This window comes from Aptenodytes forsteri, unplaced genomic scaffold (genome assembly GCF_000699145.1).
Source record: "Aptenodytes forsteri isolate BGI_AS27 unplaced genomic scaffold, ASM69914v1 Scaffold151, whole genome shotgun sequence".
Lineage (NCBI taxonomy): Eukaryota > Metazoa > Chordata > Aves > Sphenisciformes > Spheniscidae > Aptenodytes > Aptenodytes forsteri.
In genome coordinates, this window is record NW_008795939.1 from 5,303,478 (window position 1) to 5,317,725 (window position 14,248).

Genomic DNA, 14,248 nt, shown 5'->3' on the forward strand with positions numbered 1-14,248 from the left:
TATCATGACAATCTTCTCAGGAATAGCACTGTGCTGTGAATATTGTCAGTTTAGAAAACACACAAAAAGATCAATGTGAAGCTAATAGTATAACGAGTACCGAGGCATGCTGTTGCTGCCAGTCGTAGAAATAGGCTGAGTCCCTATTGTATGCTTCAGAGCAGCAATGTCAATAGCAGAAGAAATGGTAACTGGCTTTCTGCAAGAAACCATCAAAAAGAGAAGGCCGCAGCAAGTGCCAGAACCTGGAGGGCCTGGGATATGTGAAGGATGTTGTCTTGCAGGGTTGTGTCTCACACACAACCCACAAGGAGACAAACATAGCGCTGCAGATGAGAATCAAAAGGGCAAGGCAGTGATGATTTAGGAATCACTGTAGTATATGGAAGTGGCACACTATCTGCAAAAATTGGTGTGGTTTGAATTCATAGTGATATGTTGCTTACTTCCTCATCTGAGCAACCCCCTTATCTCAGTGTCAGTGCTCCCTGTCCTTAATGTTTGTATATGCTGTTTCTGGGCAGTCAGCACTGACAATATGCATGCTTACCTTCTGCTTTCTGAGAGCTTCATCTGGGGTCCATACTGTATTTCTTTGTCATCCTGGACAACACTGTTCAATCGTTCTTTAATCCTCAGGCACAAGGAAGCCAACAGAAGCTTGGTTTTACAATTTTTTTTCTTTCCCAGTACACATGCAACATCCTAAGTTTGACTTCCTGCGACCATAGTTCACTTTCTCACTGTGCGTGCCTTCTGTCTGGCAGGTTTCATCACTCACTTCATGCTTTTCACTACTTGCCACCTTATTCTTGAGAATAATGTAATTCTGCTTGTTATGCAGTTTGTGGTGTTGTTCCCAGCTCTGTAAGTAATGTCTTTCTTCAGTCCATTCAGTTTTGATACTTTATTTCACAGAACAACGACAATTCTTTTATACAAGAGTGAAAAGATACGAGAAAAAGTTGGAGTGAAACACACGGGAGAGGCACATTGATGTGTTTAGTGGAAAAATGCAATGCAACAAGACACGGGGCTCAGACAATGCTCAAACTGATTATCAGAACACAGTTTTTATAGTGCAGTAGTCTTGCGGGGGTGAAAGTCACATGTAAATTGGAACAGTAAAAGCAAGATATTAAAGCATGGAGCACTGTCTTGTGTTCCTGTTTGACTGTATGGACATTTTTTCTCTTGATCAGTGAAATCTCTGGCATTGCTTATGGTAACCAAGTTGTTTCACTTTCTGACACTATACACTGACACCACTTTGATCCGACTCAGTTGCCACACTACAAGAAAATAGAACCATCGTAGAATGTTTTGTCATTACTTTTTAAAGTATTTCTACACCTAGACTGCTTAAAATCTTTATAAAAAGCTAAATGTAAGCCTGTGACAGTGAAAGAAGTGCTAAAATATGTCTAACCTCTCCCAGCCTTTTGCAGACTGTGACAGGGCAAACCCTTCCAACTCTAGTTTAAAACTCTTAATATTCCAATTGTTCTATGCATATTTCTAGGTTTCATAGTGAACAATGTCCACTCCAAGCAATGTTTGCTTAATTGTCATAAATGAAACCACATTTTTGTTTCAGAACAGTCTCAATTTTAACATAAAGATCTCTTTGTGTAAGCTATGCTGGAAGAAGTTAGGAAACAGCTCATCTCCATAAATTTGTGATAATTATATGGTGCCTGTAGAGTCCATGTCCTGTAAGCTCTAGCTATTGCCTTGGTTAGTGCTTTTGCTGCTAGCTAAATGATTTCTAATTACTACAAAATACATGTTTTTTACTAAATTGGCTGATACCCAGGAAGAGTATTATTAAGTGGAGACCTTTAAGCATTTATAAAGATCCTCCAGGATTTAACAGAATTCTGGGTCCGTCCTCTAGGTTTCTCCAGATTAGGACTTCATTCTATTGTATTGTCATTTCTTGTAATTTATTAGCATTTTTTTGAAAGGCAAATGAAACATTTATTGCAAAGGGAGAGAGAATACAGAATTCACACACATAACATTGCCTCAATATGCAATCTGCTCCTGACAGTAAGCATTCAATAACTTGAACACAAGGGAGGGTTATTCCTGAACTCAATTCAAGCTCTTCTAGTCTCATATGGGTGTTTTAATGTTTCATATCATCTTGCTAGGCTGCATATTGTGTAGTGTTACAAATTTATTAAACAAATGGGGGGTTATGAAACTTGCTAGTCTATCTATAACAGTTTTTGAAAGGGAAATCTTTTGTGCATTATGACATTGAGAATGCCAGGGACAGATGAAAAATGGGATGAGATTTTTGCAACCACTTTTAGGAAAAAGTGTTCCTGCTTTTCTGTGAAAAAAGCCCAGACTTTTCAGCCAGTTTATTTAAAAAACATTGGGACCCATTATTGATGTTTGACAGCAACCACAAGACATACTTTTGCTTTATTCTCTGCATCACTGCCTCTACTACTGTCTAAGAATTTGTTGAGGTAATCTGTGTAATGAAACCAGTTTGCAAAACTTTTCATTTTGCCGTCATAATACCCTTGAATTAGGGTACAGAAGGGTGTTGATCTGATACTAGCTTGGCATTATTTTGGGTCCTAGAACAGAGATTTTATTTTGAATGTCTAGCTGGAGTTTTGATAGTTGTACGAACTGATATGCATGCTTACAGCAGCCAGCCAAAGCTGTGGTGTTATTGCAGCATTCATTCACAGTGGATCCCTGCGAGAGCTCAACTTAGGATATAAGCTGAGATGAGCTCTTAGCTACTCAGCTGGATCCTAAGGGTAAGTGGCAAATTAAAAATTCATTATTCATTTTAATTGAGAATGATTATCAGTGTTTTAGGAGGCACACTTCAAAGTTCTTCAGTTCCCAGTGCAAAAGAAGGGAATGCTGAGAAAAACTAGAGTCTCTCCTGAGAAAAGAGAGACAAATGAAAGAACTAAAGAGTCTGTAGGAAACAGACACTGCCGAGTGCTGTGGATAATTTCCACTTAGCAGGCCAAATTCACAGCTGGTGAATGTTGTGTGCAGTCCATGGAGTTATTACACCCATTCCCACCAGCATTGTACTTGACCCCAAGTTGGAGTTTTTCCTCAGTATTGTAGTTTGAGATCTCTGAATATTACAAGGAAATGTCTGAAAAAGGCAGGACTGATTCATCAGCTGGTGATAGACCCCTGCAGGTCTGTGCTATGCTGATTTATATTATCTAGGTTGCAATGTTCAGTTTTCTGTATGTACTTAGGATTTAAGTAACCCACTGGTGCAATACATGTTTGAGCTATCATAACCTTTGGAGAGTGCCTTTTGTGAGGTGAAATCTAAAATAAGAAATTACAGTAGGGGGAAAAAAAAGAAAGGGAAAAAAAAAGAAAAGCCCAGCAGAGTAGCCAAAACTGGAAACAGAAAAGGTCATTTGCTGTTCTGGAAGTTGTGAGCTGTAGTCCCAAGTTTATGCAAGGGGTGTATAGCTTGTGCACGGCTGCTTTTCCCTTGCAACATATGCTTTTGGCCTGTTTTGCTGATGGAATAGGCCTTTTGCAGTCTTGCTGTCTGCCCGGTCCTTCTTTCAGGACCATCCAATACTTCTTTAGCTACTGTCCAGCTTCAATGAAGGAAACAGAGATCTCAGGCACTTGGGTTCCCACCAGCTTTGGAAAAGAGGCTACTCAGCAGATGAAGGAGACAGACAACCTTAGGGGAAGGCTGAAGCCGTGACCCAGGCCCATGTTCCCCCCAAAAGGCGGTGGCTGCTGGCCAATTGGCCTGAGCGGACCATCCCCTCGTACACGTTCATGGTGCTTCTTACCCAGGCAAACACAGGGGATGAGAGGTCAGAGAGGGAATGGCAAGCGGTATTTGACACGTCTGTAAGAAACCAGGATGGGTTTGTTGCACTAACTGTGGTATAGCTTACTTCACTGTTCACTGGGCCATCCTCACAGAATCAAGTCTTTTTGTTCTCTCTGTAGTTTTAGGTAGGCCAGGCTAAATTTAAAAGCCATTTCTTTTGCTAAAACAGCATTGACCTCTCGTGGTCCTCCTCATCCCTATCTTGTCTGTGTCCTATATTCGACATTTCACCCTTCAGATGCTGCTTTTCCCTGATAGCTTCATTTAATTCTGTTAGCACCGGTGAGATCCCTTGTTATGCTTTAGGACAGTTCCCATCAATATTTGCACGTGGCCTCTTTCAGGTATTGGCCTCAACAGTCTAATTCGTAACCACTGAACCACAAGCCCAGGAGCACATCCTGTAGATGTTTGTTTATTCTGTTACCATGCTTCCTTGCACATTGTACAGCCTTTGTTTCACCCACAGTACCTGTATATCTGTTACATTTTTGTTGCTCCATCTAGTCGTAGGCATTGAGGCCATCTTGTCTGACGAATTGCATGTCACAGACCATAAAATTACATACAGGCACACAGTATTTCTTTCAAGAAACCCACAATTTTTTCTCTGAATAAGAACAGATCTTTTTGACAGATAATCTTTCAGCTTCCTGATGTGCAATTTTCAGCTGCTTCTGGACATCTCCTACTACACGTTTGACTTTTTTTTTACACTGCTGCATTGCAAAATCCCAGTTAATTTATCTCCCCGTCCAGCTGGCACCTTTCAGGGCCTCAACAGTAGTACCCAAGCTGCTGTGACAGGAAGGGCAGCGTTCCCACCCGCTGCGGGGCCCGTGCGGAGGCCAGCCCAACCTCTCGCGTTTCTGCTCTCCAGCTGCGCCAACCAACAATATGTAGGTTTCCTTGTCATCCCTAAGAATGGACAAGACTTTACAGCTAGCATAGTGGGCCATTATAGAAAACCCGTCAGATATATGCAGGGCAGAAATGAAATATAAGTGGTCATTCCAGGATATATCTTGTTTGAGTATTTCTGATTTTTCAAGACCTCATATTGGTTACAACTATTGACTGTTTGCTTGATTATGTTGTTTCTGGTTTATCTCTCTGGAAGCAAATACTTTTTTTTTTTTTAATGAAACATAGCATTTGTACAAAAAGTGTCTGCTTTCCATGAAAAATTTCAAGGTACCAATACTAAGTAATCTTCAAATTTAGAACCAAGCTATCTAATGTAAATGCTTCCATGTCACAGGGTATGCTGGAGTTCAGACATTGGGAACACGTTATTTTCTGTGGGCCATGTTTCCCAGACGGAGTCAATCTGCTAGGATATGCTGTGGCTTTCAGATTCCCTGTGGTATCATGTAGTATCAAGTGATCATGATGCATGGTAGGAGATATAGCCCTAATATAATAACCCAGTATATAGACAAAAGGGGAGGAGTAAAGCACCTAGTCTATGTTTGTGTTTACATACTATGGCAGATAAGCTTTACAAAGCCTGCAGTTTACAGCTGTAGTTGTTACTATAATGCTGGTGGTGTACTATCATGCAGGCTCAGTAATTCTTTCGGTTGGTATTATTAATTTTCTCTCAACAATTGCAGCTGTTGGTGCTTGTAAAATAAAATGTTGCAGACTTTGATTCTCACACCTGAGTGGCCAGCATCATCTCTTTTGTTTTTCTTTTCATAAAAAGAACCTCACAAACCTGCTGTAACTTATGTAAAATGGAGGCTGATAACATTTCAAGCAGAAATGCAGTTCACACTGAGGTCACAAAAATGGAGTTGTCTTTCATAGTCCTTGCAGCCCATCCAAACAGGATTCCTAGTTGTGTCCGTGCGGCTTCCCAGTATACAGGAACCATTGAAATCTCTGGCTCAAGATTTTTGAAAACAAAATGAACAAAAGTCAAGACTCGATGCGTACTGTAACTGTCATGGACTCTTCTAGCCTGGAGAACAGGAGAGACATGGCTGTTGAGCATCACCTCAGCAGGGTACCTCCATAGGGTTGAGGCCACAGCCTCTGCATTAAGGCAATAGCTCTCTTCCCACTGTATGAAGCTATTTGCTTTCTTTCCTCATTGTCCCTTTCTTTCTAGTTCTACTAAAAGAATTAATCTGTTTAACTCAGTCACCAGCAGTGATTCAGAGCTGCCAGGTCTCACAGAAAGGTATCATATTTTGGGTACAGCACAGTACCTGTGCCATGTGACAGGTCAGGTTTACATTAGATGTTAGTACATTATTCCCAGCAGTTTAGGAACTTCTTTCTGCATGGGATTTGCCAAGATGTGTACCGACTCCAACTTCATTAGTGAAAAGAAGCTAAAATCTGAAAATGTCAGAAAAAAAAGACTATGGTCTTTGAAACCCTTTGAGAGTGATATTCTTTGCTCTACCTGCATTGGGTCTTCTGTTGCTGGACCATCTGAGAAGCCGAGACAAGCTTATACTTCCTTTACTTTTTGCATCATGTCAGCTCTGCACACACAGTGTATGCTATATTTGCATAAAGCTCCTTCCAGGGACTCCAGCACTGAGTGTTAGCAAGCAGTCTCCTCTGCTGCTTATGCTGAATGAGCAGTCCCCTTCTCCCCTGAGACTCAGTGTACCCTTTCCATCACACACTGCCCTCCTCCCCTGAGACTCAGTGTACCCTTTCCATCACACACTCAGCCATCCCTAGCCTGCAGCGAAAGAGTTTTGAGTCTGTCTTGCACCTGATTCCTCTTTGGATGTCAGCATTCGGAGCTGCTGCTTACTGCAATTGCCCTAGGCCTTTGCACATCTAAATGGATTTTAATGTCAGCTCAACATCAGCACAACTACATAAGGAAAAGATGTATGGGGGTAAAAGACAGGATGCCATCCCTACAAAACCCTGAAGAGTTTGTCAGGTCTTTGGTCCTAAGGTAAATACATAAATGGTAGGAAAAGGAGAGGGGCTGAGGATCTTTACACTAATGTAGAACTGCTAACCAAGCATATTTTGAGGTCAGAGAAATGAAAAGGTCTTCTTTTCAGATTGTTGGCATCAGATCACCTTACCTGATTCAAAATCTGTCTATGCAGTAATATTAAAGTATTTGAGGTATTTATTGTAAGCATTTTCTTTATGTCAAGAATGTGACTAGTTCCAGCTTTTGTAACAAATGGTGAGGCTAGGAGAGCTGGGCTAGGAAGCGCAAGAGAGAAAAGACCAGCCAATGGGTGCAGAAAGAAAAATCCTTCACCATTCAGGCTGCAGAAGTGTAATACAAGTTGAAATCATGTTTCTTTCACTGGTGTTTTAGATACAAGGCCTAAATGTTCTTCTGACCATACCTCAGTTCTGTCTGGTTAAATCCTTCCAGGAACATAAGTGACAAAACCTATAGCTTGAGCTTAACTTCTGCAGTCAGGTTTACTGTGGCTAAGGATGTTTCCAGAAAGATGATGCTGTTAAAACTGTACTTTAAATAGAACAATATGGGGTAAACATCTGAAATTTGATCTTTCTAAAAAAGGTGGGGTTTACTTGCTTTTCTTGGTTAAAGAAATGCAAATAAACCTTTGTTGGGCCTTTAAAATTTGATCTTCTAAAAAAGGTGGGGTTTACTTGCTTTTCTTGGTTAAAGAAATGCAAATAAACCTTTGTTGGGCCTTTAAAAAAAATCTGTTTAAATTCATCATCCCTTTATTCCAACATGGCCATTTATCTGTAAGGTTTTTACTATAAAATGCAACAGCTTACCATCATGGGTTAAGGCTTGCATCCAACCTTCCATAAAAGAATGATGGATAGATCCCTGTACTCACTAATATATACTTTTAGTTATCTTTATGCCTGAGTCAATTCTTCCATCAGGAAACTTAAAGATAGTGTTGACCTTTAAAGGAATACTTGTAAAGATTGAATTGAGCAGGTTTTATTGTTCCTACAAAAACCTGGAACTCTTTCGTGTTTTCTTCAGCACCTTTCCACTGAGTCTCAGCTTATTAGCTGTTGACAATAGTGCAGGCATCTCTCCTTTAAATAACACCTCTATAGCAGCGATTGCAGGGAGCATATACATGTTTACATTCATTTTTAAGCTTTCCTTCTTGCTACTGTTTTTAAATTCAGTCAACATTTGGCCAAAGAAACAGTGTTATTTTGGGACTCCAAGCACCAGATCCACCCACTGTAGGCAAACTGTTGAGGATGTGAATGAATAAACGATGACATTCCTAGTTCTTTCTACTTCCCATGCTCAGGTTTGGCTAATGCATTGTCAATGTCCTTTCTTTTCTGACAAACATGTTCTCTGCGAAATGCCCGTTCTGCCACAAGGGCTTCAGTTCAGTTCTGTGACTTCGACTTTGTTCCATTGTTTAAAAGGCATTCAGCTTAATCAATGTCTTCAGGCTGAAGCACTAAGCTTCATTAGACTTACAGGTCTCAAAGCTGCAAAATAAGAAATCACCACATTTCTGTAGCATGTTTTATCAAGACATTTCAACTTCCAGTGTTAATGAATTCATGTTGGAAGTTTTTGTGAAAATCTTTTTAATCTACTCGAGTGGCTTAAAGGGCAAAGATCTACTTTAAAATACTTCCTTGAGAAGTTTACTCTTGGTTTCAGTGGGATCTCAGACCGGAATTGAATGTTTCCCTTTCCCCTTGCATCCTGCATTCCATGTTATGCAGTAGTTTCTAAGGCTGCAATTTCAGAATAACTTAATCCTGTATGTGAGACCTATTCCCCCGATGTCTCCTTCTAAAAGCCAGGATACTAGTTCTAGCTTTCACCTCCTGCTAACACCAGTCTCCATGTTTGTGTTCATTGACCTCAATCAGAAATTGATCCAGCTGAAAACTAACTTGCGAAAAAAGAGGAGACCTGTTTCCTGTTTCTCTGATATGAGTCACCCTAAGGTAATGCAAATGCCCATGTCAGGATTGAGCAGCCAGAGCTAGGCAGCTGCACGGGCTTGGGGCAGACAGAAGTCATCAAGTAACCAGGGTTTCCAAATGACATTTATTTAAACACAGGGGAAAAAAAAATTTACTTCCAGAATGAAAGAATCTGAATAGTTTCACAAGATTCAATGTTATTTTCATGTGCAGATCCACTATTTATCAAGCATCCTTTGGCTGTGGGTTGAATACTGAAACATTTTATAACAGTCATCTTCAGAAATAAAATAATGAGAAAGGTAGCATTGGAAAGAAAAGATTTTTTTTTTTAAATCTGCATTTTCCAACAACTTTAATGTTTTCAACATTTTGCTATTGCAAACCACTGTTCACTGTTTCATGCAAGCTATTTTTTATTCTCCTCTTCGCAGATCGAATTGCACAGAATATCATTAAATCTCATTTGGAGACATGTCAATATACGATGGAGGAACTACACCAGCTAGCGTGGCAGACTCACACATATGAAGAAATTAAGGTTTATCAGAGCAAGGTACAATCCTGTAATATGTTGCTTCTTCTGCTCCCTATGGTTTGAAATTGTTAACAGTGTAATGTATTTGGCAAGGATATGCTGATGAGTTTCATATAGGTCAAAATAGTTTTTTTAATATCTTTGAGGAGCTGGTTACTGAAAGCAAAGGAGTGACACTTCATAAAAAGAAGCAGCAGCTTTCCAGCATATTGGGATGTTTGCTAATGTCAAAGCTCAGGCATGGTTATGGAATCCAGTATTCCATGCTTTGCTTGGAATCACAGGTCTAAACTTCATGCAGAAATTCAGTTGACTTTAATGTGGTCAGGATTGGATCCTCTGCTGTAAGGATTTTAAGAAAATAAGACAACCTAACTTTGTTTCCTTACCATTTTGAAAACACATCACCTTTTTATGTGAGTAACAAATATCTGTCACTTATAGAAACCAGATAATGACAAACTGGAAGTACTCCTTAAATTGAAGTTGTTCAAAACTGGGTGGAAAAATGATCTCATTACACTACATTTTTGTTCTACCTCTGACATTCTCAGGTCAAGTTCAGACTATTTCCCACTGGCACCTCTTCAAATGTAGTCCAGTCAACAGAAATCTTTGTGCCTCTTGTGCCAACATCACTAGCAATGATTCTTGAATCAGATTTCAGCTGGCACATTAGCTGATCACGCAAGAGATGGAAGAGAGTCCAGCTTGTTCTTTGAAAGCTGAGGGGCTATGCAGTATTAGCAAAAATAAAAATAGGCCACAGCTTGCAGAGCTGTGGCATGCAAACCAAGAGCATCAGTTTACATTTGCACACTTGTGTGTGCAAGGAAAATTATTATCAAGGAAACAAAATTTTGACACAATCAGTGTTCAGATTGCAACGATACTTTAATTATACATTATTTTAACTTTCAAACTAGCAAAAATATTCTGTTGGATAACTTAATAGCACTGGGCCACTTCTTCCCTGAGAGTACTCTGGGATGTTTACATTGTTTGTGCCACTGTTTGTCTATCTTGCACAAAAGCCAACATTAGAATCACATTTTAACATTGGACAATGCATTCTCCCCCTTTGAAGAGGCAATGCCAGAGTTCAGATCACTGGGGCAATTGGCTTGTGAAAACAGCCTTCTAATGAAAAGTGTCAGGTACCTTGAGAAGCAGAGATGCTGCTAGCTCTGCCTGGGGACTGGGGGGTAGTCTGAGGAATGCGCCTTTCTGCAAGGCCACCTGAAGAACTTAATGCACTGATGAACCCGCTTGCTCACTGCTTTGCATTTCCATGTTTTCCCGGAAGACCAGAGAAGCTCTGTGGCAGCAGTGTGCCATTCAGATCACCCACGCTATCCAGTATGTGGTGGAGTTTGCAAAGCGCATAACAGGCTTCATGGAGCTCTGCCAGAATGACCAAATTCTCCTTCTTAAGTCAGGTGGGTAAACACCAGAGGCTCGAGACTGGTTTAGCACCCAGCACATTAGAAATGTGCTCTGCTGTCTTGTTCTACAAATCATTTTAATTTTGAAGGAGCCCTAATTTCAGTCTGTTTCATTAGCTACACTAACCCTTCCATATTTTTCCACATTAATCATGTTACTGCCTTCTGATCCCCTTCCCTCTACTGTCAGTTGTAGTTGTTAAGTACACGTTCACACACAATCGTTGCAGAAACTGCAGTCTCCAACCTGACACGTGGTGGAAGGACCCTGCAAACTGAGCTGGTCAAATCAGTCATCTGCCACCCTGTAAAATCCCCACTTGTCATTAGTGAAACGAATGCAGGCTCACCGGGGCCTGCCTCTGTGGTCATCTCTAATCTTTTTAATGAGACTACAGAAATACCCTCCAGCCAGTGCACAGGAGGGAAAATCCCTGCTGGCTCCAGTTGGTTTCAGAATAAATGAGAGCGGATTACGGTGGTGTGCTCTGGCCTTGCTCTCTGCACGTGCCTGGGTGTGCACGTGTGTGCATAAGGGCAAGGGAAAAGGGTTTCCTTCCCTGTCATGGGACTTGGTAATTTCTGTCCTCCGGAAGAATCATGACAGGATTTACCATGACTATGTAGTAACACCACCAAACTCAGGAGGACAAAATGTTATGACCAAGTGAACCGCTACTGGTAATTAACTGCATTTACCCTGTCATAGCAGTTTCTTGCTCCCTCCATGTGTAAAAGGCAGGATGCTGTGTGAGGCAGCTCATTAAAGCATAAGAAGTACTTCCTATTTCAAGATAGACCTCTTCATTAAGGCTGAAAGCCAGTGTGATTCAGCACTCTGTACACAGAGAACTGTGGCTCATTGTGGGGCTGGACAGAGACGGTGGGCACAGGCGCAAAGGGAAGGGATACAGAGGCCCTGGGAACACACAGGCAACTGCCTGGAAAAACGGAGTCATAGCATGAGAACTGTTTTTTTAAAGCTCGTACTAATTTCAAAAATTCTGCAGATGTCAGTGCACCCCAAGTAACTTTCTTCATTTGGCTGGCAAAGCTAACAACACAACTGCACCTTCAGCAAAAGATATAGTTATATTTGACCTTACTCTCAGACAACTCTGTTTAGCTTCAGCATGTATAAATATGTCAGGTTTTATTTTCTGTTTTGCTGTTAATGCTGAGCAGGAGCTAGAAAATCAGGACGTTTCACTCAAAAGCATGTCTGCAAAAGAATTCTCAGATTCAGAGTTGTTCTTACAGGAGATTTGGATTTAGTTAAGGGATGCTTAAAATGTTTCCCTTCATTTTCCCAAACTGTGTATTTTTGCAGTTAGGAAATAATAGGGAAAGATAAGGAGAAAAGAAGAAGGGTTCCTTTGGCTATTCCCAAACCTGAAAGAAAAACAAGGGAAACAGAAGTAAAACCCAATTTAGGGGTGTTTTTGACAGTACTTTAACTTTTATTTTCTCTCTAAAACACTTTGCGATGTTCTCCCACTCCAGGCAAATGAAGCTGGGATTTATATACATGTTGAATGAAGCTGGGTTTTTTTTATAAAAAAGGTTTAATTATTAAAAAGGAGTTTCAATAAATGCCTAATTTTCAGGATAAAATATTTCAAATTGAAAATATTTGCCCAGGTCTAAAGTCAGATTAAGTCCATGCTGCCAATTTGCTGCAATGGGGGAAAAATCAGCCTAAAGAAAAGGTGGTTAGGCTGGAGAAATTACCCCTTTCTATACTCAAAGCAGACAGAAATATTTTTTTCTCTCATTCAGAGACATATCATCTAGATGCCTCCAAAGAGTGTCTATCCCTGCTGATGTTTCTAATGACTGATGTCTTCCTAAATATTTTCTTAAAATTTCCTATATTCTGATATTTTACAGTAATGTATCATACTTTTGCTCTTTTTCATGTCTGATAGGCTGCTTGGAAGTGGTTTTGGTGAGAATGTGCCGTGCCTTCAACCCACTCAACAATACTGTTCTGTTTGAAGGAAAGTATGGAGGGATGCAAATGTTTAAAGCCTTGGGTATGTTGGTCATCTTCTTTTCAACCAATTACATTGAGCTACAGAGTGACAGATTTGTCTTTCTGAAAATAGTGACCCACAATGAAAATATCCAGTAAATATTGAATCCCCAAACCTCCTAATCTCTAGGCTGGAACTGAAAAAGAAAAAAGGTTACTCCACGAGCTGCTAGCAGTGATAGGTGTTTTTTTGTAATAAAGAAGAGCAGCATGAGGGTTTTGCAGATAGATTTCTTACTCTGCCATTTGAAGTTTTGGTAAAACTTGAGTTTACGGTAGGAGCCAAGCAGTTTATCTTCACAGTTCAGTTTGATACATCAAATCACTCCCACTAATTGTGTCCTGCAGAAGGCAATTTTAGCCCCAGCAATGAGGGGACTAAAATGATGAACTACAACAAAATATATAGAAAAGGACTTGCCTAAAATGCTGTTTTGCCTGAAACTTTTAAGCTCATTTAGATTCACGTATTGAAACAATTGCTTCATTTCTCAACATGATATTGAGTGCTACCTGAAATGTTAATAGCTAAATGGATGTCTTTTGCCCATCCATGAAACTGATACATTATCAGAAATTTATTCAGGGCCAAACTCGAAGAGAGCTATTTGCTTCAAATACATACATTTATCATATAGGTATATATTTTTCTTATTTGCATATGGATAAACATAACATTACTTTACAAGTTTAAGCATTTATAAATGTGCATTAGTTAATTCATTTTGGTCTTTATGATGTTTTCACAAATTTTCATAAATATTTGTACTGTTAATTAATAAAATTATATATGTGAAAGTTATTTAGGACTGGTCATTCATAGCTCTTAGATTTAATATCTGTTTAGAACTAGCATTTATTTTCACATTGGGCAAAGAAAACCCTCTTCTAAGATCTCTGTGCAATTTTTATACAGGTCGTGCCCCTAATTCTGGATAATTTTTGTGCTTCAATGGGTGTTTTAGTGATACCTTTTTGGGGTAGGTGGAATTTTAATAGCTGATGAAAGGCACTTGTTTTAGAAGTACAGACGCTCACTCAGAACTTTTTTTGACACCAAAACAGTCCACTTTTCATGGCAGGTTGAAGGGCTGATAAATTTCTAGCACTGATTTTGTCCTCTGTGGTCTGCAGGTTCTGATGATCTGGTGAATGAAGCATTTGACTTTGCAAAGAATTTATGTTCCTTACAGCTGACTGAGGAGGAGATTGCCTTGTTTTCATCTGCTGTTCTGATATCACCAGGTAATTATTCATTCCAAACACCACAATGATTTTTTCTTTCCATCCTTGTCCACCTCTATTTCTACCTATTTAAACAGCTGTTTAAACTTGTCGTGGTTTAATCTCAGTCGGCAGGTTTAATCTCAACTAAGCACCACGCAGCTGCTCGCTCACTCCCCCCCACCCCCCACCCCGATCCCCAGCCAGTCCCCGAGCAGCGGCTCCCCCGGCCAGCTTTCCCCAGTTTATGTATA

General features: G+C 40.1%; 1 protein-coding gene across 1 annotated transcript in view; it reads left to right on the forward strand.

Moving 5' to 3' along the window:
- Positions 1 to 14,248, forward strand: part of RORB (RAR related orphan receptor B) — a 93,698-nt gene that overhangs the window by 63,361 nt on the left and 16,089 nt on the right. Inside the window, exons 5-8 of the mRNA XM_009285303.1 lie at positions 9,187 to 9,308; positions 10,597 to 10,729; positions 12,664 to 12,771; positions 13,905 to 14,015. Coding sequence (XP_009283578.1) covers positions 9,187 to 9,308; positions 10,597 to 10,729; positions 12,664 to 12,771; positions 13,905 to 14,015 — 474 coding nt within the window. The remainder of the gene's footprint in view (positions 1 to 9,186; positions 9,309 to 10,596; positions 10,730 to 12,663; positions 12,772 to 13,904; positions 14,016 to 14,248) is intronic.